Below are 26694 nucleotides of genomic sequence, written 5' to 3' on the forward strand. Positions count from 1 at the left end.
TTACCTTGTGCATGGTAATAGCCCTGCTGTGCTCACATGGTCTGTGTCTGACCGCAGTGCTTCCTTACTAAATACTTTTTAGGATTTATAGATCAAGTAAAGGTTACAAGTGAAATGTAGATGCTCTTTTTCCCAAGTTTACTTTATATTCTCAAAGTTATTTTTTTTGTTTTCTTGTTTCATTGCTTTTATTAAATGAGATTACATGGTCAGTTGTTACCAGCCAAGCTTGATGAATTTATTATTCACATTCTTTTTTTTTTTTTTAACTTCTTAGGGGAGTCTCATGTTTCATAAACTTAGACCAGTAGATCAACTGAGGCATCTCCTTGTGAGTAATGTGGGTGGAGATGGAGAAGAGATTGAAAGATTCTTTAAATTACACCAGGTAAATTATTTGTACTGTTTTTTTAATGTGATGATAATGTAAATAAGAAACAATGGGAAAGATAGCTAAATTTTATATGTTAAGACCAAAAATACTGTAATTAATAGGTACTCTTACCAGTCGTCCTTTCTTTACATTAACCACTATATACGTACTGATATTTGGGAGCAGTAGTAATACACTGTAAGTTTAAAACTCATAGTGTTTGCTTCGCCTTTTTCATATCAACTGATTTCATTCGGACAGCAAATATTTATTGAGCACCTGCTGTGTGCTAGGCATAGATTTAAATGCTGGATACAGCATTAAACAAAACCTCTTTTTATTTTATTTATTTATTTATTTATTCATTTATTCATTTTTAATGTTTTATTCTGCTGTTACAGTTGTCCCAATCCAAAACTTCTTTTTAAATGTTTATGGTTAATACAAGGGAAGATCATCTTTCTTTTTTTCTTACAGGAAGACCAGGCTTGTGCAACTTGCCTTATCCTTGCTTGTTCCACCGCTGCCTGTGATAGAGAAATATCTGCATGGGCCACTCGGGCTTTCTTCAGGTAAATGTCAGTTTTCCTTCGTTCTGGGCCCCTTTTTTAAATGGTTGCACTGGCGAATGCGGTATTTTAAGGGCTTGCCAGACAGTTGCGTTGAAATTCATTTGCGAAAAGGTGAACTCGGGAAAGAAGTTGCAATGCTAAGGAAGGCTCAGTGTGTGCATGGTTACCCACTGTCTGTCCAGGCTTCTCTCTGCGCCTCTTCCTACCTCAGCTACCGTCTCCTCCCTTTTTTATTTCCCCGAACACCAGGCCACTTCTGCTTCGTGCGTACCAGTGGCATAGCAGGCTTCTGAAACGCTCTAAGGAACTTAGTATCAAAAAGATATTTTTACTTGGAAAATTTTTAGCTAAGAATAAGAATTTGAAATGTGATTTGTTTAAAAGAATCTTTAAAAGTGCTGGCTAACCATAATCTAGTACGAAAATTACAGTACCATGTACTCATTAAGTAAATTTTATGCCTTGCTGACCTTTAAAAATTTTTTTAAATATTTTATTTATTTATTTTTAAAGAGAAGGGTAAGGAGGGAGAAAGGGAGAGAAACATCGATTGGTTGCCCCTGGCATGTGCCCCAACCTGGACCGAACCTACAAGCCAGGCAGCATGTGCTCTCACCAGGAATTGAACCAGCGGCCTTTCGCTTTGCAGAATGGCGCCCAACCAACTGAGCCACACCAGTCAGAGCTTGCTGTTCACTTTTAAGAAATTGCTGGTTCCTTATAATACTTCCTGATAGAATTTCAAGTCAACTTTTACTAAAGTAGTATTTTTTAATGTATCTATTTATATACAGGGTAGAGGTCAAAAAGCCCTGGCTCAGTGGATTGAGCATCGGCCTGTGAGCCAAGTGTCGCTGGTTCGATTCCCAGTCAGGGCATATGACCAGGTTGCACGTCAGGTCCCCAGTTGGGGGCGCAAGTGAGAGGCAACCACACAGTGTTGTTTCTTTCCCTCTCTTTCTCCTTTCCCCTCTCTCTAAAAATAAACAAATAAATAAATTATTATATACAGGGTAGGGCAAAAGGAGGTTTATAGTTGTAATACAAATACATAATGCAGTGATTAATAAGTAATAATACAAGAATGAACTCTTCGTGTACTTACAACTCTAAACCTACTTTTTTGCTCCACTCTGTATTTCACTATGCAGTATTCCCTCACTTATGAGAATTATGTTCCAGACCCCCCCACGAAGTAGGAACCTTACATTTCTTCTACACTCTTAAACCTGTGTAACTTTAACAACATACGTACACAGTACCGCAAAATCCCGCAATATAGCAAAAAATCTGCGATAAATAATTGAATGTATATATTTTTTAAAATCCTACGATACAGTGAGGCCACTATAAGTGAATCGCGATATAGCAAGGGACTACTTTGTAAACACAATGTATGAAAGTCTCTGATGTTTAAAGCTTTATTTTGAAAGCTAAGCAGGACTTCGAACAATTCCAGCTTTTAAAAAGGCAGATAGTTTCACTCAATAAACTCAGCCTGTGTTGTTGTAAAAACAGGTACGGCGGCGAAGCTCAGATGAGGTTTCCAGCTGCTCTCCCCACCCCGAGCAACGTCGGTCCCTTCTTGGGGTCTCCCGTCTATGCTAGTGAGTATGAAACAGAGTTTGAATTTTAGAAACCTTGTGGCATGTTTTAATGGACAGATCTTTTCACTATATTTACTTCTTCTGTTTTGATGAATAATTCTAAAGCTATCTGACTCTTAAAAGTAATGAGTTCTTACTGTATGTTAGGGAACAAAATAAGATATAACCGATAGTATTTATAGAACTCACTTGCTATTTATTCAAAAGGAAGCAGATGAGAGATTTAGTAATAAATAAACTTCCATCTCACTCTTTTCTAAAGTGGGGACTCGTAGAAGCTTGCTGGGGAATGAATGGGGTCCCTAACTCTTCACTGTTATCAGTGGTGCCACACCCCACTCCTAACGCTTAGAAACAGCTTCTTGTCTGGTTTGATCTGATTCATAAATTGGGATGTTATTTTATAAATATTACATTTTTATTTCCCCTTTAGGTTCTCCTCTTCCCAGTGGTGGTCCATATCCGAATCCATCCTTTTTGGGAACACCATCACAAGGTACATTTTCTTTTCTCCTCTTCTTTCCTTTTTTTTTAAAATTACTACTATTATTTCTTTTGAAGAGCTAACAGTGTGGCTTATCTTTAATGCTTGGTGTGATAAAGATTAACTTGCCCTATTCTCTTAATGTAATTAGCCCTGACCAGTATGGCTCAGTTGGTTGGGCATCGTCCCACAAACCAAAAGGTCACTTGTTCGATTCCTAGTCAGGGCACGTGCCTGGGTTGCAGGCCAGGTCCTTGATTGGGGGCATGTGCAAGGGGCAACCAATTGATGTTTCTCTCACATATCAGTGTTTCTCTTCCTCTCTTTCTCCCTCCCTTCCCCTCTCTCTCAAAATAAATAAAGTCTTTTTAAAAGTGTGATTTAATAGAAATGACATCCAAGTAAGTACTGGCATTTGGCTGTGAATGCCTTAGGAGCGCCTTCAGCAGTACCTGGAAGGCCCCTTATTTGGGTACCAAGATTCAACTGCCAACCACAAAATCTCTGTGATTAGCTCACGTTCGCTTCCAGCATTAAGGAGCAGTGATTGAAGCTCTTTCCTTTTCCGCCTGCGTTGCCGATATTTGAAAGCCTGTCTAGGAGCAGCACCATTGAAGTCCTAAGTCTCTACCGCTGTGTACTCCAGAACTTCTGTAAAAATGTATTCCTTTGGGTCTGGATACAGCAAACTCGGATGGTTGAGAGTTCTCAGTGTTTATGGGTAAACTGTAAGCTTTGGTTTTTTCACGCGTGTCCAGGGGTGCATCCCCCCGTCATGTCAACTCCAGCGTGCGCTGCAGGAAGCCCTGCGATCCAGGCCCCGAGCATGGGCTACGTGGCGGGTCCGGAGATCGTGTACTCCGGGAAGCACAACGGCATATGCATTTACTTTTCTCGAATCATGGGGTAAGTTCTTCAGGGAATAACTAACGATCGCTCATCTAATCCTAATCTGTCTCATTGAATATTTTTAATTCTATATTTGGGACATCACTTATTTCTATTAAATTGTACCTAAAGCTTTAGTTCACTTTTCCACTAATAAGACTGTTTTCTGTCATTCAGCTTTTTTATTATCTAACCATCTGTATTTGTTCCTGTATTTTCTATGTATATATACAGTATTCCCTCACTTATCGCGGGTATTACGTTCCAGGCCCCCCGCGAAGTAGAAACCTTGCATTTATTCTACACTCTTAAACCTACGTAACTGTAACAACATATATGTACAGTACTGCAAAATCCTGCGATATAGCAAAAAATCCCCGATAAGTAATTAAATATAATATATTTAAAAATCCTGTGATACAGTGAAGCCGCAGTAAGTGAACCGCAATATAGCAAGGGACTGCTGTAAACCTTCAAAATATATCTCTATACGTATTATATATGGTGTTGACAAACCGCCCCATAACTCAGTGGCATGGGCCTGCAAGTCAGCTGGAAAGGGCTGGTCCCAGCGAGCTCACTTGTGCGTGTGCAGTAAGCTGTGAGGTCGAAGGAGCTCCGTCGCACTGGGCTGGACTCTTACTTGTTGGTGTGCTGGTCTAGGGTGGTCTCCCTTGGGGCAGCTGGGTGTTCTCCACATGGCCTCACCTTCTGCAGGCTAGCAGAGATTATTCCCCTGGGGGGCAGCAAGATTCCATGAGACAGAGTAGAAACTGGCAAAGCCTCCTGATGCCTCTTCTCAGGACCGGCCTGCCACCGTTTCCTCCTCACTTATTTGGCCAACCCAGGCCAACCCAGACTCCAAAGGTGGGAAATAGACTCCTCGTTATGAGAGTGGCATCAGAGTCACATTGTAAAGGGAGTGGGTCTAGGGAGGGACAAAGAAGAACAACCACTTTCGCCATCGGTCTGCCATGTTCTCTAGTTAGTTTTCATATCTAGTATGTACTTTTCTCAGGTTTGGGATGTATGCTTTCAATCTAATCACTTGTTTAAAAAATTTGAAACTGTGCAGAACCTCTTTATACATTTATTTTTACAGTATATGCTTCCTTGTTTACTGTTCATCACCCAGAGCCTTTTGATTTTTCTTCAATGGTATTTTATTTAGTTAAATAACTTAGATGTATCAGGTTTTGAAATTCTCCTGTTTTCATTTTTTTCCACTTAACTTAGTAAAATATTAAATGAAACCATTGCTACATTTTAATAAACACATAGAAAGGAATTTACTCCATATTAATTTCTTTGATTCATCTGCATCATAATTATGAAAACATTTTTGTTCCAGAAATATCTGGGATGCGAGTTTAGTTGTGGAAAGAGTATTCAAGAGTGGCAACAGGGAGATCACTGCGGTGAGTGTGTTGCGTAACCGTGTGCCTTTATTTGTGTGTGACCAGGTTATGCTGGTTATGGATGAGCGTATTGTTTCCCGTTTCTTGGTGTTACAAACAAGGTGCAAGGGTTATTCTTTTATGCATGTTTTGTGTGCTTGTCTAATAAGCAGTCCAATTCCTGGGTTAAGTCTCAGCTCTCACACTTATTCATAGGTGAGTAAATGTCTCAGCATTTCAGACTGATGCCTCGTTGTAGGGTGAGAATAGCATGTCTCCTTCATAAGGTTTTCGTGAGGGTTACTGTAAGTCCTAACACTTAATGTTGCTCAAAGCTACTATTTAAATATTTTGTGTATATACCCAGAAAGTCCATCAACCCAGTACTAATTTCCATGTACTTGCCTGTATTCTAGAGTACTTTGAGAAAGTATCTTGGAGAACTTTGTATTATCATAAATTCAGGTAGCAAGATTTTTTTTAAAGATTTTATTTATTTATTTTTAGAGAGAGGAGAACGGAGGGCGAAAGAGTGGGAGAGAAACATCCATGTATGGTTGCTTCTCGCGTGCCCCCAACTGGGGACCTGGCCCGCAGCCCAGGCATGTGCCCTGACTGGGAATTGAAACAGTGACCCTGTGGTTTGCAGGCCGGCACTCAATCCACTGAGCCACATTGAGTCACACCGGCCAGGGCAGGTAGTAAGATTTTTTAATGTGGAATATGAGTGCAGTTTACTTTAAACTTTTTCTTTTTAAAATGAAAAGATGTCAAATATCTTCAACTCTGGTACACTTTTTAAATTCACATTTCTAAGAACAAGCTTTATTTACTTATTATAGTATATGATTTCATTTATATGAAGTTCAAAGATGAGCTAAACTGCTCTACGTTGATAGAAGTAAGAACGGTAGTTACCTGCAAAATGGAATAAATAATGGGGCATTAGAGAACTTTCCTGGGTGTTGGAAATATTCTACATTGTCATCTGGCTGTGACTGTATTAAAATGTAAAACGTTAACCAGATGTTCACTTAAGATTTGTGTATTATACTGTCTGTAAATTGTATCTAAATCATACCAGAGTAAGAGAGGAGGAATGTGATATCTAGCCCTTTATTCTGGTCACCAACTGTGAATTGATATAAGAAATAACTTTACTGTTTATGAAGTTAGTGTATTTCAAAGTTTAAATTTATATTCAGTTATATATATATATATATATATATATATATATATCGTCGTCGGCAGCCGTCCGTCTCGAGAGACGATGGTGTAGCTTCTTAAGAGTCTATCTGCACCGCCAAGAATGGCTGTGCAGTCCGACTCGGGAGTGACATGGTATCTGTCTCCTCCCATGTTGAATCGACATCTTGCGATGACACTGAAGCTACAGAGCCTGGGCAGGGTAATATGGAGGGTCTGCTGTTGCCCATGCAGCAGACCCCCCCTCTCTTCGCAGCTGAAGGGTCCAAGGGAAAGACCGAGTCAATACAGCTTGGGTTCAGGTGCGCCGCAGGAGTTGCCGGTGTTGACTACAACGTCAAACCGCCTTAGGGACTCCGGCTCCGGATTTTCTGTCGGGGTTTACTCCCTTAGCCTTTCCCCTGAAGAGGTATGCCGCAAGGCAGCGGAGGTTTTTTGGAATCAGAGTTTTCCTTCTCTGATGTGCCCTGACTGGAAGATCGAACCAGCGACACTTAGCTCGCAGGCCGACGCTCAATCCACTGAGCCAAACCAGCCAGGGCAAATATATATATATATATATATATATATATATAACTCCGTCTTTCCCTTGGACCCTTCAGCTGCGAAGAGAGGGGGGGTCTGCTGCATGGGCAACAGCAGACCCTCCATATCACCCTGCCCAGGCTCTGTAGCTTCAGCGTCATCGCAAGATGTCGATTCAACACGGGAGGAGACAGATACCGTGTCACTCCCGAGTCGGACTGCACAGCCATTCTCGGCGGTGCAGATAGACTCTTAAGAAGCTACACCATCGTCTCTCGAGATGGACGGCTGCCGACGATATATATACACACACACACACACACAGAAGATGTTTTATATACATATATATACCTTTTCACTGTTTTTAAGCTTTTAAAGATACTTTTTTTTTAACAGATTGAAAGTAGTGTTCCCTCCCAAATGCTGGAGTCAGTGCTGCAAGAACTCAAAGGCTTGCAAGAATTTCTGGACAGAAACTCCCAATTTGCAGGAGGACCATTAGGAAATCCAAAGTAAGAACAAATAGGATGTATTTACTCATTTTTTCCTTTTTCCCCCTCTGAAGTATAATTTACATATTATAAAATTCATTCTTCTAAAATATACAGGTCAGTGGTTTTGAGTATATTTTCAAGGTTATGAAATCTTCACCCACCACTGTCTAATTCCAGAACGTTTTCATAATGCTGAAAAGAAGCCGTCTACCCATTAGTGTGCTCTCTGTCTTAGTTCGGGCTGGAGCAACACAAATACCATAGTCTGGCTTAAACAACAAACGCTTATTTTTTCACGGTTCTGCCGGCTAGAAGTCTGAGATCAGGTGCCAGCACGTTCAGGTTCTGGCGAGGCCCCCTCTTCCTGGTTTATAGACAGTGCTTTCCGTCTGTGTCCTTACGTGGCAGAGCGAAAATGGAAGAGCACGCTCTCTGGTATCCTCTTATGAGGGTGCTGATCTCATCACGGGGACTCCATTTTCCTGACCTCATCTGAACCCGATGAGCTCCCAAAGGCCCCACCTCCAAACACCATTACTCGGGGGATTAGGCCTTCAGCATACGGATTTGGTGGGACACAGACTTCTAGTCCACAGCGCTTGTCACTCCCCCTGCCCTAGTTCCTGGCGGCTGCTCACCTGTCTGTCTCTGTGGAGCTGCCTCGGTTAGCGGTGGTTGTTTGTGTTCTGTGTGGGGCTGTGGGCTGTGGTCTCTGAGAGGGGCCGCAGCAGGTGCCCCCCGTCTTAGCCACAGCTGACAGTGGAGGGTTTTCTTTAGTAACATTATCAACCTACGGTTTTAATATTTCAGCCTGGTGCAGGTGGTCTTTTTCTTTTTTAATGCAAAATTGTTTCATAGTTTGCCTCTTCAAGTTGCCCTTGAATCATTTTGACAGTAGTCTTTGATAGCCCCTTTGCTTTCTAGTGTGCTAAGACCTCCCAGGCTCGTTTGGTACAGGTCCTGCCGTAGACCTGAACTCAGCCTCTTCTCCCACGGGCCCTAGTTTTTCTTGGTTGAAAAAAGTATTGGAGACTGTAGCGAAGGCTCTTCCTTGCTCCTGGTCAAGCTGTGTGTTGTTTTATTTTTTAATGAAACAGAATTGTGAGTTGTACTGTTGTTTGGATTCAAATTTAAGAATCCAGGATACTTTACTGCCTGTAAATTCTTTTATGGTATATTCGTATTGCTTTTACCCTAAAAATCTTATTTTCTAACAACATTGACATTATCACTTATCTGCTTTCTCCCACAATGTGCCTATTTTAGCTTCGGTAGTCATATACTTTCGAGGTTAAAAATCTCAGTTGCGTTTCACTGAATATCGGTTACCAAATAGAAACTTCTCCTGGAAGTTCATCTATCTTTTGAAAATGCTTTTATTTGCTCATTTCCCTGAGTGGTCAGTATTTTCTGACAGCAGATTCTTGCTTTTTACTTTTGACCTAAAGTGTTCTCATGTGTGAAATGGGATTCTTAATAATACTTACCTACAGAATTATTGTATGAAATTAAATCACCGGTGCAGGCCAAAAGCAAGTGTTATTATCCATCTGCTCAGTGAAACTTTTAAGCATCTAAAAGATGGCAATGCTTCCAGTTTAAAATTTCATTGATTTGCCACTGCTGTTTCACTAATCGACAAAGGAAAAAATATTTACAACATATTTCAGTTCATTTATAAGAGATCTTCAGAAAAGGCAAATGTATAGGCCCTGGAAGTAAGATGAATGGTTGCTTAGGATGCGGTGGGAGAAAGGGGGCAATGGGGAGTGACCGCTAAGGGGGGCGGGGCCTAAAATTAGGTCGTGGCGATAATGTGCGACCCCATGCAGTGCGCACTTTAAATTGTCGACCTGTGTGGTATATGTTCTGTATCTCAGTAACGCAGTGAAAGAGACAAATACACGTTCTGGGGTTTCTGTTTTAGCACCACTGCCAAAGTGCAGCAGAGGCTGGTGGGGTTCCTGCGTCCGGAAAACGGAGGTACCCAGCAAATGCAACAGGAACTGCAGCGGAAACTTCATGGTAAATCATTACCTCTCATCGCTTAAATGTGTACCCGATCCTAGTAAAGAGTTTTATTAGCTGAGCAGAACATAGTGCACATCTTTCAATAAGATCTAGTTTGTGGTAACAGATTTTTTAGATTAAAATACCCTCAGTATGATTGAGAAAAGTGGGCAACATGGATGTCCTGTATTTCCATAACTTTCAGCCCATAAAATTTTTCCCTTCCTCCTCCAGAACTTACTTGTGTCCCAGGATACTTCTTTCCCTTCTTGCTGGCTCTTGTCTTCTGTTGACTCTTTTGTGTGTTCTGTTTTCAGTACTTCGGTAAGGCCGTGAGCCCCACACTGCAGGCCCAGACAGGACCCTTCCAACTGCGGGCCATGTCCCCTGCAGTGACCGTTCTGTAGAGAACCTCGGTCCTATCTAGCAAAAGCTTAGGATGCGTATCTACTCAGAGTCGGCAGTTTCACTTCTAGGTGCACATTCTAGAACGATCTGTCAGCCCTTTTTCTCACAGTAATAAATACATTTCACATGATGACCCAGGTATTTAAAAGCATGCACACAGGACTGAAACAAACATTTAGGAAATGTTTTACACTCTAATATTTGTTCCTTTGTTTTAAATTCTATTTTATTTCCTCTTTATGGGAAAAAGAGCTATCTTGACTAACTGAATTGATTTTATGGCTCGCTAATGCATCCTAATCTAGGGTTTAAGGAACTCAGTCCCAGAAAAACCTGACTGCACTTTCCAGGAGACCTTTTTTTTTCGCTATTTAATGTTATTGTTTTGGTAGGAAAATGGAAAAAAATATAAATGCCCTTCAGCTGGACAGTGTACCTAATTGCTTACATGATGGAACACTCAGCAATTTAAAAAATGTACTAGATTTATATTTATAAGTATGGGTAGTTTGTAAAAGTATAACTGATGGAAAAAGCAATGACAAATGATTTAAAAACAGTGATATTTTTATTGTTCATGTGTATACACACACACAGATGCACAAGTATGTAATAGTGAGGATAAAAACGTAAATCAAACAACTCATGCTCACGGTTGCTGGTGAGGGGGAGGGAGGGGAACAGTGACAGTTTCCCCTTAATGGTGGTTTTTACTTGCAGTAAAGTATTATTTTACTTAAAATAAAACAGCTTAACCTTTGGCGTTTTATAAAACTTCATTAATTGTGTTTTGTAATTAGAGGCTCAAGTGAGTGAAAAGATTTCACTTCAGGCAATCCAGCAGTTGGTCCGAAAATCATACCAGGCTCTGGCTTTATGGAAGCTTCTCTGTGAACATCAATTCACTGTCATTGTAGGTGAACTTCAGAAGGTAGGATATTTTTGTTCTCTGAAGACCGGACTGTTAATCCTATGCTTAGTTTTGTTTTTGTTTTTTTTCTTTTGAGTGAACTTTAATCTTCTACTTTGGTTTGGGGGAGGGGATTATTTGGAGAAGCATTTAGGTTATGCTAAAGTTATGATGTTATAGGAAGATTGCACTAAAGATTGAGGGATTCACTTTGTCAGAGCAACGAGTTTTCAGTGTATGAGAACTTTAGGTGGTGTGTGAATGAAATCTTACTTTACCAAAAATACTTTTTGGAAACAGTGGGTTGTAAACTTTATTTTGGCTACGGAGCCCTTTGGGAATCTGATCAAACTATCACTTTTTACCTTCAAAAAATGCATGAAAACACATACACAGATTTTGCAGGTTATTTCAAAGAGTCCATCAACCTTAATTAAATAAGCATTTATACTTTAAAAAATGAATGGTCCCTATTTATCTTGCCATCCTCCTTTAAATCCTTTTTAGTGCTAATGGTAATTTGCATTCATCTAAATATTAGGTTTATTTAGGGGGAATGTATTTCTGCCCATCATTTAATTTTGAACATTTCTGAACATAGGAAAATAGAGCAGTGCTACAGCTAATCCTCATACACACTTTACTGGTATCCAGCATTTCCAAGATTTTACCAACTTTGCTTAATCTATCCTCTTTTTTCTTTTCCTTTACAGAATTATTTTAAAGTAGGTCCAGACATCACGTTATTTCATTCCAACATACTTAAGTATATCTTTAAAAAGGTGGACATTTCCTTGAGTAACAATGTCATTATCACACTCAGCAATATTAATAATTCTTTGTTAGCATCTAAAATAATGAACTCTGATTGTCTTAAAAATATCTTTTTACAAGTTGGTTCATTTAAGTCACAATCTAAAGAGTTGGTTCAGTCATTGAATTTTATTGCTGTTTCTCTTAAATCTTTCAGTGTAGATCTGTTTCCCTTGCTATTGCCTTGTAGGTACTGAGGTTGTCAGTTCCTTTCTCGTAATGAACTTGTTTCTTTACTCCCTTCATTTTTCTAGAAAATGGAAGTTAAGTCTACAGGAGCTTGATTAAAGTTCAGGTCCATTTATTTAAGGAAATATTAAAACACTTCATATGTAGTGGTTTGTATGTCAGACTGTAGTTTGGGGGGACACAAAAGGTTTGATTGTCCCACTCCCAGTGCTCCTCAGGGTGATTGCTGAACTCAGGTGGTAAATCTAATCCTGCCACTATGAAATGCTCCATCAGACCTTCATTGCCCCTTCTTTTTCGATTCTGTATGATTCTATGAAAATTGCCAAAATGAGTTAGTTTGTATAGTTTTCATATATTTTCTGTTTTCAATTATAAAGTCCATTAATGTTTTGGTTAAATTATTAAATAACTTTTATTCTGTGTGGAAATAGGATATTCTTACATATTTGATAGAAGAAAAGTTTCTTTTTATACTCCTAGGAATTTCAAGAGCAGTTGAAAATCACCACCTTTAAAGATCTGGTAATCCGGGACAAAGAACTGACCGGGGCATTAATTGCTTCCCTTATCAACTGCTATATCAGAGACAATGCTGCTGTTGATGGCATTAGTCTACACTTACAGGACACCTGCCCCCTTCTGTATAGCACTGATGATGCAGTCTGTTCTAAGGTAGGATGGTTCGTTACCTATTTCAGTGTTTCTTACAGAAAGAGAGGTTTCATGGTGTGATGAACAGCGTGCTAGAACTGTATATGACCTTGATGGGTTTATCCTCTTCTGGCCTCAGAATCCTCATCTGTGTGAGAAAGGGGTCGGAATACATGATTTCTTAAAATCCATATATATTTAAGTTTTTCATAAAGGATATTTGATGGTATTTCTAGGCCATATTTAAAAGAGCTGGTTGCCCTAGCTGGTGTGGCTCAGTGGATTGAGCACTGGCCCGAGAACTGAAAGGTTGCCGGTTCAATTCCTAGTCAGGCAGGCACATGCCTGAGTTGCGGGCCAGGCCCCCAGCTGGGGTCGTGCAAGAGGCAACCGATTGATGTTCCTCTCGCACATCAATGTTTCTCTCCCTTTCTTTCTGCCTCCCATCTCCTCTAAAAATAAATAAAATTTCTTTAAAAAATGAAAAGATAATGGTTAAATATGCCTCTCCTTAGAAATAAAGGAAGCTCTCTAAAACCTAAAGTAAGTCTGTAATGAATTAGAGTTAATTGGGCAATTTTTATTGATCCTTTCCTACAGGTGGAAGGAATTTAAAAAATCAGTATCGCGTGGACTGCCTGCTGACCAATAATGTATTGACTAGGCAAGAGATTTACCAGAAAAAAAGCTATCTTGCTTAACATGTTTGTGAGAGGAATTAAGAATAGCTAGGATTTTTGGTCAAAAACTTTTCTGCCTAAAATTAAGAAGAAGTAAGTTTGTAGAGTTGTTTTTATTATTGATTGTAATAAACCAGATGTAAATTTAGACATAGACTAAAACTTATGTGGACAGCATTTTCTGTGTGCTCGATATTATCTTTTTAAGTTCTTATCATTTCTACTTTAGGCAAATGAGCTTCTCCAGCGTTCCCGACAAGTTCAAAGTAAGACTGAAAAAGAAAGGATGTTAAGGGAATCACTGAAGGAGTATCAGAAAATCAGCAATCAAGTTGACCTTTCCAATGTGTGTGCTCAGTATAGACAAGGTGAGAAACAGAACCTCTCTAACTTTTTTTTTTTTTTTTTTTTTTTTCCTTTGGTACCAAATTACTTTATTTGAAGGAATGGCACAAATGATGGACATAGTGGATGATTTGGTACAAGTTATAGGAAAGGTGAAGGTAACTCCAACATGCATGTACTGCTTTGGTGACCAGGGAAGTCACTCCCCTGGCCGTGGGAAGGTAGCCTAAGGCTTAGCTCACAGTACTGTCCCCCAGAGTGTGCTGGTCAAAGATATACTCTGCCATGCCAGATTCAGGGGCCCCCAGCCTGTGTAAGTTGGCTGCATAGTCACACAATTGAGGGTCATTTTATCATTGGCCAGTTGTGCAAGTCCAGTAGTGACTGCTCACACTTATTCCAGGTGTAATGCGCATTCCATTGCATTCAGCCCATTCTCTCAGTCATCACCGTCTGGTGTCTTGATATCCTGAAGGAAGGGTCAGCCTCCTTTTTGGTTCTGCAGCTTCATCAGTTTGTCAGCATGTTCCCCCTGCTCATGAGATTGGTGAAGAAAATATTTGTCAGAGTTCTTCAAAGCCACATCAACGTGGTCAAAGTAGTAAGACACAGACAAGTAGACGTAGGAAGCATAGAGCTCCAGGTTGATCTGACGGTTGATGGCGGCCTCCGAGTCCTGGTGGTAATTCTGGCCCACCTGCGAGGCGGACGTCGTCATCACGATGGGCAGCTGAGGACAGGCGGCTTTGCAGCACTGGAGCGGTGGCGGAGGCTTTGGGGCGGTTCAAGGCCCTGTGAGGGGGTGGCAAAAGGATGGAACTGGGGTGCTGGCTGGGATGGGGGTCGAGCGCCGGGTTCCATTCAGGCACTGTTGAAGCAGGAAACCACTGTCCTTCCTAACTTCTTAACTAAGGGGACACATTCCTGTGTAACTAAAACAAGTTAGTGATGAAGAATCTCTTCCCAGAGGCAAATCTTCAAGTTGATTGGCCCAAGTATGTGACATGGGAAACTCATTCCTTGTGTTTTATTTTGTGGTGACTCTACTGGCCCCCACAAATGCTATAGTGTTCTTTTTATGTCTTCAAATATGTAACTTTTTACCATTGGCGTTTCGGTCCTGGTTCAGTTAAACTGCTATTTGTATGAGATTGCCTTCTGGATTGCTTTAATTTTAAGGTGCTTAAACCCTTTTGTTTAATTCTTAAAATATTATCTGCCTGCTCCCTTTAAAATTACTTTAAAATTCAGTCTAACAATATAAAAGTAACAACTGTTAGAAAAGGTACTGTTTGAGTCCCAAGGTTTTTTTCAACAACTAACTGAAACTCCTTTTTTTTTTCAACGATTTTATTTACGTTTTAGAGAGAGGGGAAAGGAGAGAGAAAGAGAGGGAGAGAAACATCAATGTGCAAGAAAAACATCAATCGGCCACGTCTCGCTCACCCCCAGTGGGACACCTGGCCCACAACCCAGGCCTGTGGCCTGACTGGGAATTGAATTGAATCACAACCTTCGGGTTCACAGGCCGGCACTCAGCCTACTGAGCCACACCAGCCAGGGCATCCTGTTTGTTATTTTCAATACAAAAATGTTTTTTCCAGTGAAGAAAATAGATTTAATAGCTGCCTTTAGTCATGTTAGTACCTTGGTCTTTGGGGACCTTGTTCTTTAATAGACTCATCAGAAATATTTTATATGATCTTGTCACCTGGGTGACTAATGTCCAATAGAAACAGAGTAATCTGGATCAGTGTTTTTGTAAGCCAGCTAAGAAAAAACATATCCAACGTCATAATAAACCTCCAGCCTTCATCTTTTTGCTTTCCCGTCAGTGCGTTTTTATGAGGGGGTGGCGGAGCTCTCTCTCACTGCCGCGGAGAAGAAGGATCCTCAGGGCCTCGGGCTTCATTTCTACAAACATGGGGAGCCCGAAGAAGACGCCACGGGCCTGCAGGCTTTCCAGGAGCGGTGAGTCCCTCCGCCACAGCAGGCTCCTCTCGGAGAAGCTCAGTGCGTGGCGGGAGGGAAACGGTAGCTCAGATGCAACCCTTATAAATCAGTTATGCTTTTACTTTATTTTTATTTTTAAACCTATGCTTTCACTTTAAAATGACTGGTTTTATCAAAAACCTAAATCAGGATTATGATTCCTTGCCCAGGGATAAAATTTTCATCTGGTAAAAAATTCATGTTTATAAATGTCCATTTTAAATGAGGTAACTTACTTGGGAACAAAACTGGCTTCTCCCCCACCTCCTAATCTCTTCTTCCGGAGGAAGTATTTTATTTTAAAGGATGATTTTTAAAAGGATTCACAAATTAGTAGAGATTATTAAAAGAAAAAAAGTGCTATGTCCATAAAGAAAATAAATAATCTATCTAAAACATGCGTTTTTTTCATACATTCATTTTTATGACATCACCCTTTTATGTTTAACCAAATGCTTCTCAAACCTATTGAAAAATTATGTGACCTCTATTATTTTTAATACCAAATATATATATATATTTATCCTCCAAAATAGTCTTTAAATTCTGGTGTGTATTTAAAATTAGGTAAGATAAATCAGTTACAGTCTAATACTGTAACCGCTCCTTCCCCATTCTCTTGCAGATTAAACAGTTACAAGTGCATTACAGATACACTCCAGGAACTGGTGAACCAAAGCAAGGCTGCGCCTCAGTCGCCCAGTGTACCCAAAAAACCGGGGCCTCCTGTGCTGTCGTCGGACCCCAACATGCTGAGCAATGAAGAAGCAGGACACCATGTAAGGGACAGCACATTTTCCGTCTGAAAATACATTGTGCTTAGAACTTCTGTGTGGCAGCGGTAGCGTAATCCCCTTGGGAAGGAAGATAGCGGCTCCCGGAACAGTTAAGGATTCTTGAATCCTGTCCAGGGGTTAATAAGGCTGCGGGTTCCTGATGTCCAGCAACAGAACCTTTACTGTGCTAATTTTCCCTGCTTTCTTTATTTTAGTTCGAACAAATGCTTAAATTGTGTCAACGATCCAAAGATGAGCTCTTTAGTATTGCCCTTTATAATTGGCTAATACAAGCTGACCTTGCAGATAAACTACTACAGGTAAAAAATGTTTTTTTATTCAAATATTGTTAATTTCTGTAAGAAATGTAATATTTTTCCTAATGTGCAAAATAGACCATCACTCTAATTTTCTTGTTATTTATCAGCTAGTTTGGGATAGTTTATATTGTGGGGTAGAAATCACTGGATTATGAATTAGGAGACCTGACCCTTAATTTAGCTCCATCATTAAGTCTCCATCTGACTTCACACATCTTTCCACTCCCCCAAGTCTGTGTTTCTCAGTCTGTGCAAAACATACGGGGCATTTGGTCATTTCAAGGGTGCCTTTGAGCACAGAGTTTAGGACTTCATAGCTGTGTTCTCACAGTTCATTAAAAGAATTATAATTGGATTACAGTGAATTATTTTCTCAGCCTAATGCAACTATCATAGCAACTCTTTCATCAGCTGTGGTAAAACAAAAATCATTTATAATGAGAAAATTGCCCTCTCTTTTATCTGTTGTTGGATTATAATTTTGCTTACATATTCATAAAATAAGACACACTTGTAGTTACCGTTAAAATGTTATGCTTACTCTGTAAAGAACAAGTGGATGGTGAGAAAGTGTTTCTGGGTAACTGTGCAATTTCCAGATGGCGTCCCCATTTCTGGAGCCACATCTAGCCCGAATGGCCAAAGTTGACCAAAACAAAGTTCGCTACATGGATTTGCTCTGGAGGTATTACGAGAAGAACCGGAGTTTCAGCAGCGCTGCCCGTGTCCTGTCCAAGCTGGCTGACATGCACAGGTGTGTGGGGTCCCCGCAGTGGGGCGGGCCACAACCCAGCCCGGCCTGGTGCTGTCAGATTTCAGAATTCAAATGCAGCTTCATTCGGCTCCTACATTTGTAGAATTTTTGTGCTTTTATTTGGATTTATCTAAAGTTTTTCACTTTCCCTTCGTTTGTTTTGTTTTTAAGAAAGTATAGGAGATTCTTAAAGAATACATAAGAACCTTTTTATTCAAACTGTCTTCTATATCCTTTTCTCTAAAGTGTCTTTAAATTCTTCCTACTAATGACAGTTAATTACTATTCTTGATTAAAAGGACAAAAACTACTTCTTAACGGTTTTAAATGTTTTACCAATTTCGGACTAATTTTCTCTACTCTGACATGGGGTTAAATTACTGAAAAGGTATTAGAGGATTATCAAGAATCCTATTAAAGAAAGCATCGGGATTTCTAATTAGATTATCATATCAAAAGACAATGTAATAAAATTAGGGTGCATGTTTGTGAAGTAAATGTGTAATGGGTGTTCCTAAAAGGTAGAGAATGTCTGAATATTTTTTAACAAAAATAACTTTTTTAAAGATTTTATTTACGCTTTTAGAGAGCAGGCAAGGGCAGGAGAAAGAGGGAGAACAACCTCAACTGGTTCCTCCCACATGCACTCGGGCTGGGACCGGCCCGCAACCCAGGCATGTGCCCTGACCAGCAACCTTTCAGCTCACAGGCCAGGACTCAGTCCACCAAGCCACACCAACCAGGGCTAATGATTGTCTTAACAGGAGAAAGGCTGATATTCAAGGAAGGGATACAGAAGAAAAAGCCAATGGGGTTGGAGTTACTGAACAAGGGAGCAAATGGAAGGAGATGAGGTTGGGGGAGTAGGTGGAGGCCGTGGGAGGGTTTAGGAGCGTGTGATACCTGGTTTTTGTTTTTCAGTGGTCACTAGTTGCTCTGCAGAAGGTTAAATGTAGTAATGGCCGTGTTAAGACAAATAAATGAAGACTGTGAGGAACAATAAAGAATATTCTTAGTTTAATTTTAGAAGAATCCAAGTTTTAATATCCTGAACTGAAGTTTTGAAGTAGGAAGTGACTTTTTTGGACACAAACATGTTGTTCTTTATTTGTTGCCTGACCTTGTGACTCTCTCATAGGAAAGCCTCCAATAATTTTTCCAAGTTTCAGACGGCTTTTTATGTCCCTTTGGTATAAAACAGTACGTCATAATTGATGTGCTTGTATCTTGGAGCCCTAAGAATTCATATAGGTAACAATGAGTGTTTTTCCCCCAGCACAGAAATTTCGCTCCAGCAGCGACTGGAGTACATCGCTCGAGCCATCCTTAGCGCCAAAAGTTCCACAGCCATTTCTTCCACCGCTGCCGACGGCGAATTCCTTCATGAACTGGAAGAAAAAATGGAAGTAAGTGGTGAAGATACTTAAGCTTTGTCCCCACTGAGTACTTCCCCTTCTTCCTCTAGTAAATGATAGGTCTGTAGCAGTCAGTATTAGGAACTCTACTCTCTTCTGCCTGTATTTTTCACTTATTTTCATATTGAGATATAAATCGTGAAAGATGTTAATGATAGAGCATTTGGGTCACAGGCTGTGGCTGTAATTTAAAACTTTTCTCTGTGGCACTTCTAAAGGTCTTTTCCAGCTATTCCAACGCGAAGCAGATTGTATCACATTCACCACTTATTCTGGAAACTAAAAAGTAGACATGTGGACGAGACTAAACTGTCTTAACTAAGAGACCCAAACATGTATTAGAGTCCCAATAGAAAAGCTTATCTCTCGATCACAGAAATCCAGAGTGGGCATTTCTGATTGACAAGTAACTTTCTTCCACTGGGTTGATTTTTGGGGCCAAGTTTTGTTTTCTGGCTGTACTATTACCATTGACCTTATCTTCTTCTTGAGTCAGAGGAAGGAAGGGAAAAAAACCTGTAAGAAGCACATGCTCTCTCTTAAAAACCTCAGCTCTGAAGTGACACACTTTACGTTCACTCGTGGCCCTCTGCAGAGAACTTGGTCTTATGTTCACACCTCCCTGCAAAGAGGCCGGGAGGTATAGTCTCGCCATTGGTCTGTCTCCAGGCGTGGAAGGAACGAGTGTTGGTGGGCAGTAAAGACTCGGCCACAGCACCTTTCCTGTGCAGTCTCTTATGTCGTGATGAGGAGTTGCTAGTCTGTTATGGTAGAAGCCTTTATTAATACATTAATTCTAAGAAACCTAGTCAGATGCTAGCAGTCATTGCTTTGAGTACCTGTTGATTTTTCGTAATGAAACCAGTGCTTGCTCCCATCTGCCCTGACCAGGTTGCTAGGATCCAGCTGCAGATACAGGAGACACTGCAACGGCAGTATTCCCATCACTCTTCTGTGCAAGATGCGATCTCCCAGCTGGATTCCGAGCTAATGGACATAACTAAGGTGATACGAAAGCCGCTGAAAGCCCTGCAGCAGCCAAGCGGGCACCTAGTATCTGCAGCCTGCATTTTATTGTTCATTTCATGGGGAGGGTGACCCTACCTCCACAAAGTAAGATCAGCCATCCTTGGCAGCGTGTCACTTGCTGACAGATCCCTGCTGTGGCATTTGACTTGGAGAAAGAGCTACGTTTCCCTTTCCAGGCCAGTGACTGTCAAGAATCTTTTCAGCATCCTATGGGGCTTGCCAGCTATTTTAGTGCCTTGCTTCTTGTCTTGAAAAAGCAACATCTTTGCTTAACCCTCCAAGTGTCTCTGTACCTTTCTGAGCAGTTCTTTCTTCAGTTATTCTTGGACATGGCTTTAGGATCCTTAAGCACCCTGAGATTGGTCAGTATTTCCATGATTCTTCAGATGCTATTATAGACAATGCTAATTCTGAAAACAAAATCATGATGGTCTTCCAGCCAAGAAGAGGGGAAAAAATGCACACATACTCAAATCTATTTGCGTGTATTTGCCATTTATTCACCACTGAAATCCAGAATTATAACCAGCTCTATGCGTCACTGTATTTTTATATTATATTTTAGGAACTTTAGATAAAATCTTTGGTTGTTTTTAACTTTCAAGTAGTGTTTCACTATTAATTTCTGGAGGCTGACCTCTGGTTGGATATATAACACTGATATTTTCTCCTACAGCTTTATGGGGAATTTGCTGACCCATTCAAACTTGCAGAGTGTAAACTTGCAATAATTCATTGTGCCGGTTATTCAGACCCAATATTGGTGCAGACACTTTGGCAAGACATCATAGAGAAAGGTAAGGGTCCGTACCTCCCTGCAAAGCTCCACTGAGCATTTGTCTCTTAGTGAGTTGGTAGAGGAACACAGACTGCCAGTGGCCCATGTGTCCAGGACTCATGAAAACTGCCCGCTCCTAAGTAGAGGGCACATGAAGAGCACCTGGATATGGTGGACGGTGGTCCTGTCGAGAATGATCCCAGTGAATACTGGAGAGGACTCTCAGAGAGTACCAGTTGGGGGTCTGTGCTGCCTAATAAGGGGGGCTGAGACACTTCCCTCAGAATCTAACCACCACCTGGGGTAAGGCAAGAGAGTGTATGAGAAAACTAGCAGAAACGTGGATCCTCTCCTTACGTTAATGTGAATATCGGTTCCAGGGTATTTTATTCCTGAAACAATAAAACAGCCAATTTAAACTCCTCACCGTAAACATCAGTTGGATTTCTGATGACATGTCTCTGTCTTGCAGAACTGAATGACAGTGTGACACTGAGCTCTCCCGATAGAATGCATGCCCTTAGTCTGAAGCTCGTCCTCCTTGGCAAGATTTACGCCGGCACGCCTCGCTTCTTCCCCTTGGGTGAGCAGTAACCGCGGGCACTGCCGTGGGCTTTTCTTTCGATGGTTTTCTTCGTAACGTGGAACAGCAGTTACCTTTAGAGTGAAATCATCTCTTCGTTGCTGTTGAGCAGTTTAATTCTACCTCCCCAAAAAGGAAGACCTCCAGAGAATAGCAGGATTTGTTGATGCATAGTTCAGTATGGAACTTTCTTTGACCCTCCAAGTGTATGTATCTGTCCTGGGGTAGTGTTGACTAGCAGGCCACGGTGGTAATACTGCTGGTAACGCCATACATATTTGTAAAGACAGAAGGAAAATGGCTGGCATTGTTCTGAACGGCTAATCTGTGATTGATTCAACTCCTCTTCTTATATATTGAGAGCTTTTATTTTTTAAATAGCGATTACTTGTCTTAAAAATGTGCTCATATGCTAACTATAATTGTTATGTAGGCAACTATAATTATGAATCATTTGCCAATCTATCATGTTTTCTGCTGTAGTAAAATAATAAAATCAACATAAATACGTTTATAAAGTAGAATATAAAATATCTTTGTATATTTGAAAAATATTGAGAAACATGAAAATGTTCACAATATATCATTAAATTATTTACAAATCAGGATACAAATTTATTTACAGACCATCTCTGATTTATTATTTATTCCCTGAATATGAAGAAAGAAAACCATTATAATGGTTACCTGCTATACCATTGCCGTTGATCAGAAAAATAAAGAGCAAATACATATATATTTTATAAGTATATGAAACTTGATGATTTTAATAGTTAAAAGGCCACATTCTACATAATCCCTTTTGAGGGCATTTCTGCTTTGACTTGAATTTTTAATTTTGGACTCAGTAACATTTAGGGTAGAAGAGGTCGTCTTTCCTTTTCTTACAGTCTGTCCACGGCAAACACGCTACAAGGGATTTCAAGTAGGACAAGATTAGAGCTTTTATTACCTGTCCAAAATCATTGTATGGTAATCTGCCGGGGAGCTGCAGGCTCAGCAGCAGCCTTTCCAGTGCTCCTTCACACCCATTAGTCAGTCTCAGAGTTCAGGTATCATAAATGTGAATTTGAATGTCACTGTTATGATCTTATTTATAATATGCAGATAGTAAAAAGTGAAGACGGGTAAGCACATTAAAACGATCAAAATAAATAACATGTGAGTCTTGGGGAGGTGCATTTTAGAAACATTTAATATTTCTAAAGTCAGGATGCAGTAGCCTTTCTTGTCTGAGAAGCTGTTACATCAGGGTATAGTATAGTAATGTGTTAAAGCAGTATTATCAGTGTTCTCTGCAGTGGTGGGGTTGTGAATGGTCTCTATTTTATGTACCTTCCTATATTTTCCAAATTCACTAAAACGTAGTGTTTTCCCTAATCGCTTTGAAGTATGTAAGTCAGTGGTTCTGGCATAGTCAGAGTTTTATAACCATCGCACAGTTAAAATTAGATCATCTTCATCGCCCCAGAACGAAACCACATTGCAGACATTCCCCGCTTCTTCCGCCCTAGGCAACTCCTGATCTGCTTCGCGTCTTTGTAGATCTTCTGATTCTGGTATATTTTATTTTTATTAAATTTTTTTTTTGAAAATTGTTTTTTAAAGGATTTCCCCTTATAAACTTCTCATGTATGAATAAGTCCTACTCTTTAATAATAAGTTAACAATCTTGCAATGGCAACAAAGAAGTAGTAGTTTTGTGAGGTGAAGGATGTGTTATCTAACGTTATTGTAGTAAACGTGTTCGGTGTATGTGTATCTAATCGTCACATTATGCGCCTTAACCTTACACGACGTTATGTGTCAGTTACATCTCAGTGAAGCCGGGGGGCAAGGGTTAGCCGTCCTAATTTCTGACTTGTTTTCCTCCCCAGATTTCATCGTGCAATTCTTAGAGCAGCAAGTTTGCACTTTGAACTGGGACGTGGGTTTTGTGATACAGACGATGAATGAAATCGGAGTGCCCTTACCCAGGCTGCTGGAAGTGTATGACCACTTGTTCAAGTCACGGGTGAGGAGAAGAGCGCACACAATGAAAGTGTTTATTTAGTTAAAGTTAAGTAACTTTTCCCAGATACAGGAGTAGTTTATTCTGATTGCATGTTCATCTGCCAGATCAGAAATTTACTTCATTGGTTTAGTATCAGAAATGATCCTAAGTCAGACTGTTAGAACTAATAGTGAGAGTGGTTTTGCTGTATATCATGATAAAAATCAAATATTACATTTTAATATTAATCAACATAACATGTTTTACTCTTGGAATAGGCTAAACACGTGACATTAAGAATCATCGTGCACTTTAAAGGAGTAAAATAACTATATTAACTGTAACTTCATCTAAAATATCAGTGCTTAAAGGTCTCTCTCACTATATTGTACCTTATTAGACCAGCAGCTTTCAACCTTTTTTATCTCATGGCACACATACACCATTAATTAATTAATTCTGCTACACACCAAAAAATATATTTTTTACAGATCTGGCAAAAAAATAAAAAGTATGTTATTGATGTATTTACAATCAATCAATTGATCAATAATAGTCATTTCCTGCCCTTTTTGCTCCAAAGTGACTTTTTAAAACATTAGGTGCCTATACTTGCACATAAGGATTCCTGGTACCAAGAATTAGCCAGTCAGATGCAGCCTTATTATGCAGTGTGTGACCAGTTAGGTACAACTCTGTTATATGACCTGTATATTTATGGTTCAAGACAGGGCATTCACACTGGATGGCTGTTATTGTGTTGGCTGTTGTCACTTTTTATTTGGCAGTCTAAGACAAAAGAGGTCAGTGCCCTGACTAAGTAGTCTGGTGTTCCATGTTTTAAAATTTCTTACAGCACACCGGTTGAAAATTGCTGTTTTTAGACTAAACATTGTAATTTTCATTCTGCGACAAAAGATCCAGATAAAACCTTGTTGAACTAAATCGTGTCTTTTACAGTAGCATCATCAGAACACCCGTAGTGTTTTAGAAAGTACGGGTGTATCTCACTTCAGCCTCACTGTGAGCCTGTGCTGGAAATGAGCAAGCAGTAATACCTCCTCTTCTCCGTCGGACAAGGGCAGAGATGTTACATAACCTGCTCAGTGCACATGGCTAGTGACAGGTGAACCAGAGGTAGAATTAAGATTCTTTGACTACTAACTTAGTCTCTTATTTACAGTATCAGACTAAGTCTGCATAGGTTCACAGTAAAAGTATTTCCCAGCGGAATAAAAGAGATGGATTTTTTTCTCTTACCTCTGGTTCCTAAACAGGAAATTTACGTGCTGTACAAAGTAGATTGATATTATCAAACATTCCTCATAAATAACATCACAGTGAAGTTTTCAGTATTGTCAAATATTAATCACAACCAGATAAGTAGTTTAGTGACCGCATAATATTAAATATGTTAATATCAATAAATTTTGCCATGGACTCTGATGGCTGTTTTAACTGACATAAATGGTTGAAAACTTTGTTGACACAGTTTGCCTTATAATTCACAATATATATCTTCTTTGTAGGATCCATTCTGGAACAGAATGAAAAAGCCACTGCACCTTTTGGATTGTTTACATGTACTATTGACAAGATATGTTCAGAATCCTAGCCAGGTTTTAAACTGTGAGAGGTAAGTATGAATTAAATATTGCTTTATATAGCAAAAGCTTTTAAATGATCCTAATAAATATCTGGGCAACAAATTTGGAGAAAATGGGGAAAGATATTTAGATTATAAAGAAGTATAGGAGATTTAGGCTTTTTTTATGTTAACAATAACTATTTGAATCATATTACTCGACATGTATATAAGAGCTTTTTTAATTTTTCAACCCTTATCCAGAATTCTTTCTACAAGTGAAAGGATATAATTTATGAATTACTTCTAAACTCCTTTTGCTTTGAATTAGTGACCAAAGATAATTTAATTATGACTGTGATGTTATTCACTATTTTAAGGTATATTTGTTTGAAAAGACCCGAAGAATGCAAATAATTTAATGTTAATTTAAGGAATCATCCTTTACTGCCTCTTCCTTATAAAAATGTTCAAAAGAAAAATTGCGGTTTTGTGGTGATCCACCTGTCCCCTGAGTTTCCTCCTCTTTCTTTTATTTGCCATGTGCTCTGTCACACGATCTTTGCTCTTCTGTGGGAGTGTAAGTAGGGTCAGCAGAAGTTGGAGGGGCCTCCTGTAGAAAGAAATATTTGTGAAGTGTATAGACAATTGATCAGGTGTCTTTTTCTTTACAGGAGAAGATTTACAAATCTCTGCCTGGATGCTATCTGTGGTTATCTGGTTGAGCTACAGTCTATGAGCTCTTCAGTAACAGTACAAACCATCACAGGGAATTTTAAATCACTTCAAGCTAAATTAGAACGGCTTCATTAGTTGTTGTATTTTTTCCATTCCTTTTGAACTGTAAAATAAAATCTCATCTGAGTCCAGATATCAAGTGCTCTAAATCTAAGAAATTAAGACAATTTTAATAGAAATGTGTTTTTCATAAGTGGCAACATATTTGCCAGATGAAGTCTTTTTTTACTACTACTTTGTTTTATAATCAGGTCAAAAAACAACCAATATTTTTTATGCTCTTATTAACACAATGATAAGGAATATTTAGAAACTCTTGTTTTGAATTTAACTTCAGGCAGAAATTTTGAATTTACAATACTCATTTTCAAGGTAGTCCAAAGATGGTGGACATCCAAATTTAAATAGGCCAGCTGAGCAGGTGACCCTGATAATACTGGGTTCTGCAACAGTCCTCAAAAAGGCCAACACTGTCTCTTTTAAAAGTTACTTAGGTGCTGGGTTTATCCTTGGAAAGAAATTTCCTCCAACTACTAATGATGTCAGCCATGACCCTTAAAGAGTAATACTGTACATACCTGCTTGTTCTTTGAGCAGGTGATAAACATTTACCTTATGGTCCTACAGGGAGATAGCTTTTTCCTAGCGTCTACCTCGCTCTTCAGCCCTGTGACCACTGATTTTGTTTGAGTGATGGTTCTCAAAATGTACAGAGCAAACCAGCACTTCAACGTCCAGATGATCAAGCCCATTTCCAAACCCACTGGATCCGCAGTCCGGGCCGAGGCCCAGCACTCCGTGTTCTAACAAGCCCGCGTGGGCACGCCGGCTCACATCAAGTGTGAGGGCCACCGCACTGCACGGAACGGCTGGTCTGCGGACTGATGCCTCCTCCTCGCTCCCCCATGAGTGGCCACAACCTACAAGATGTACCCGACACCCAATATGTAAAGCAAAGTTGTTAGTGACGTACCTTTTAGACTTTTAATAAAACTGGAATAACTAAACCCAGTACCCCAAAGTCACAGCAACGACGAGGGAAGAGAAAGGAGGGTGACAAGGACTAACCAGAAGTTAAGGACGTGGACTCCTCTCGCTATTATGCTACCACGAGTAATTTCCTTCTGTCTGGTGCCACTAATGCATGTCTAACAATTTTTAAAATACATTTTGGAA

At 39.8% G+C, this 26694-nt stretch overlaps 1 protein-coding gene across 1 annotated transcript in view; it reads left to right on the plus strand.

Annotated features, from left to right (window-relative positions):
- Positions 1-26694, plus strand: part of NUP155 (nucleoporin 155) — a 49445-nt gene extending 22751 nt beyond the window's left edge. The window contains exons 14-35 of the mRNA XM_090276168.1: positions 278-388; positions 851-945; positions 2464-2552; positions 2986-3048; positions 3795-3942; positions 5276-5342; positions 7449-7564; positions 9474-9571; positions 10765-10895; positions 12360-12551; positions 13440-13578; positions 15391-15526; positions 16173-16326; positions 16539-16643; positions 17243-17397; positions 18674-18803; positions 19704-19817; positions 20518-20638; positions 21092-21202; positions 23080-23216; positions 24725-24831; positions 25455-26694. Coding sequence (XP_090132294.1) covers positions 278-388; positions 851-945; positions 2464-2552; positions 2986-3048; positions 3795-3942; positions 5276-5342; positions 7449-7564; positions 9474-9571; positions 10765-10895; positions 12360-12551; positions 13440-13578; positions 15391-15526; positions 16173-16326; positions 16539-16643; positions 17243-17397; positions 18674-18803; positions 19704-19817; positions 20518-20638; positions 21092-21202; positions 23080-23216; positions 24725-24831; positions 25455-25593 — 2658 coding nt within the window. The 3' untranslated portion in view covers positions 25594-26694. The remainder of the gene's footprint in view (positions 1-277; positions 389-850; positions 946-2463; positions 2553-2985; positions 3049-3794; positions 3943-5275; positions 5343-7448; positions 7565-9473; positions 9572-10764; positions 10896-12359; positions 12552-13439; positions 13579-15390; positions 15527-16172; positions 16327-16538; positions 16644-17242; positions 17398-18673; positions 18804-19703; positions 19818-20517; positions 20639-21091; positions 21203-23079; positions 23217-24724; positions 24832-25454) is intronic.

This window comes from Furipterus horrens, unplaced genomic scaffold (assembly GCF_987537825.1).
Source record: "Furipterus horrens unplaced genomic scaffold, mFurHor1.1.pri manual_scaffold_5, whole genome shotgun sequence".
NCBI classification, from domain to species: Eukaryota; Metazoa; Chordata; class Mammalia; order Chiroptera; family Furipteridae; genus Furipterus; species Furipterus horrens.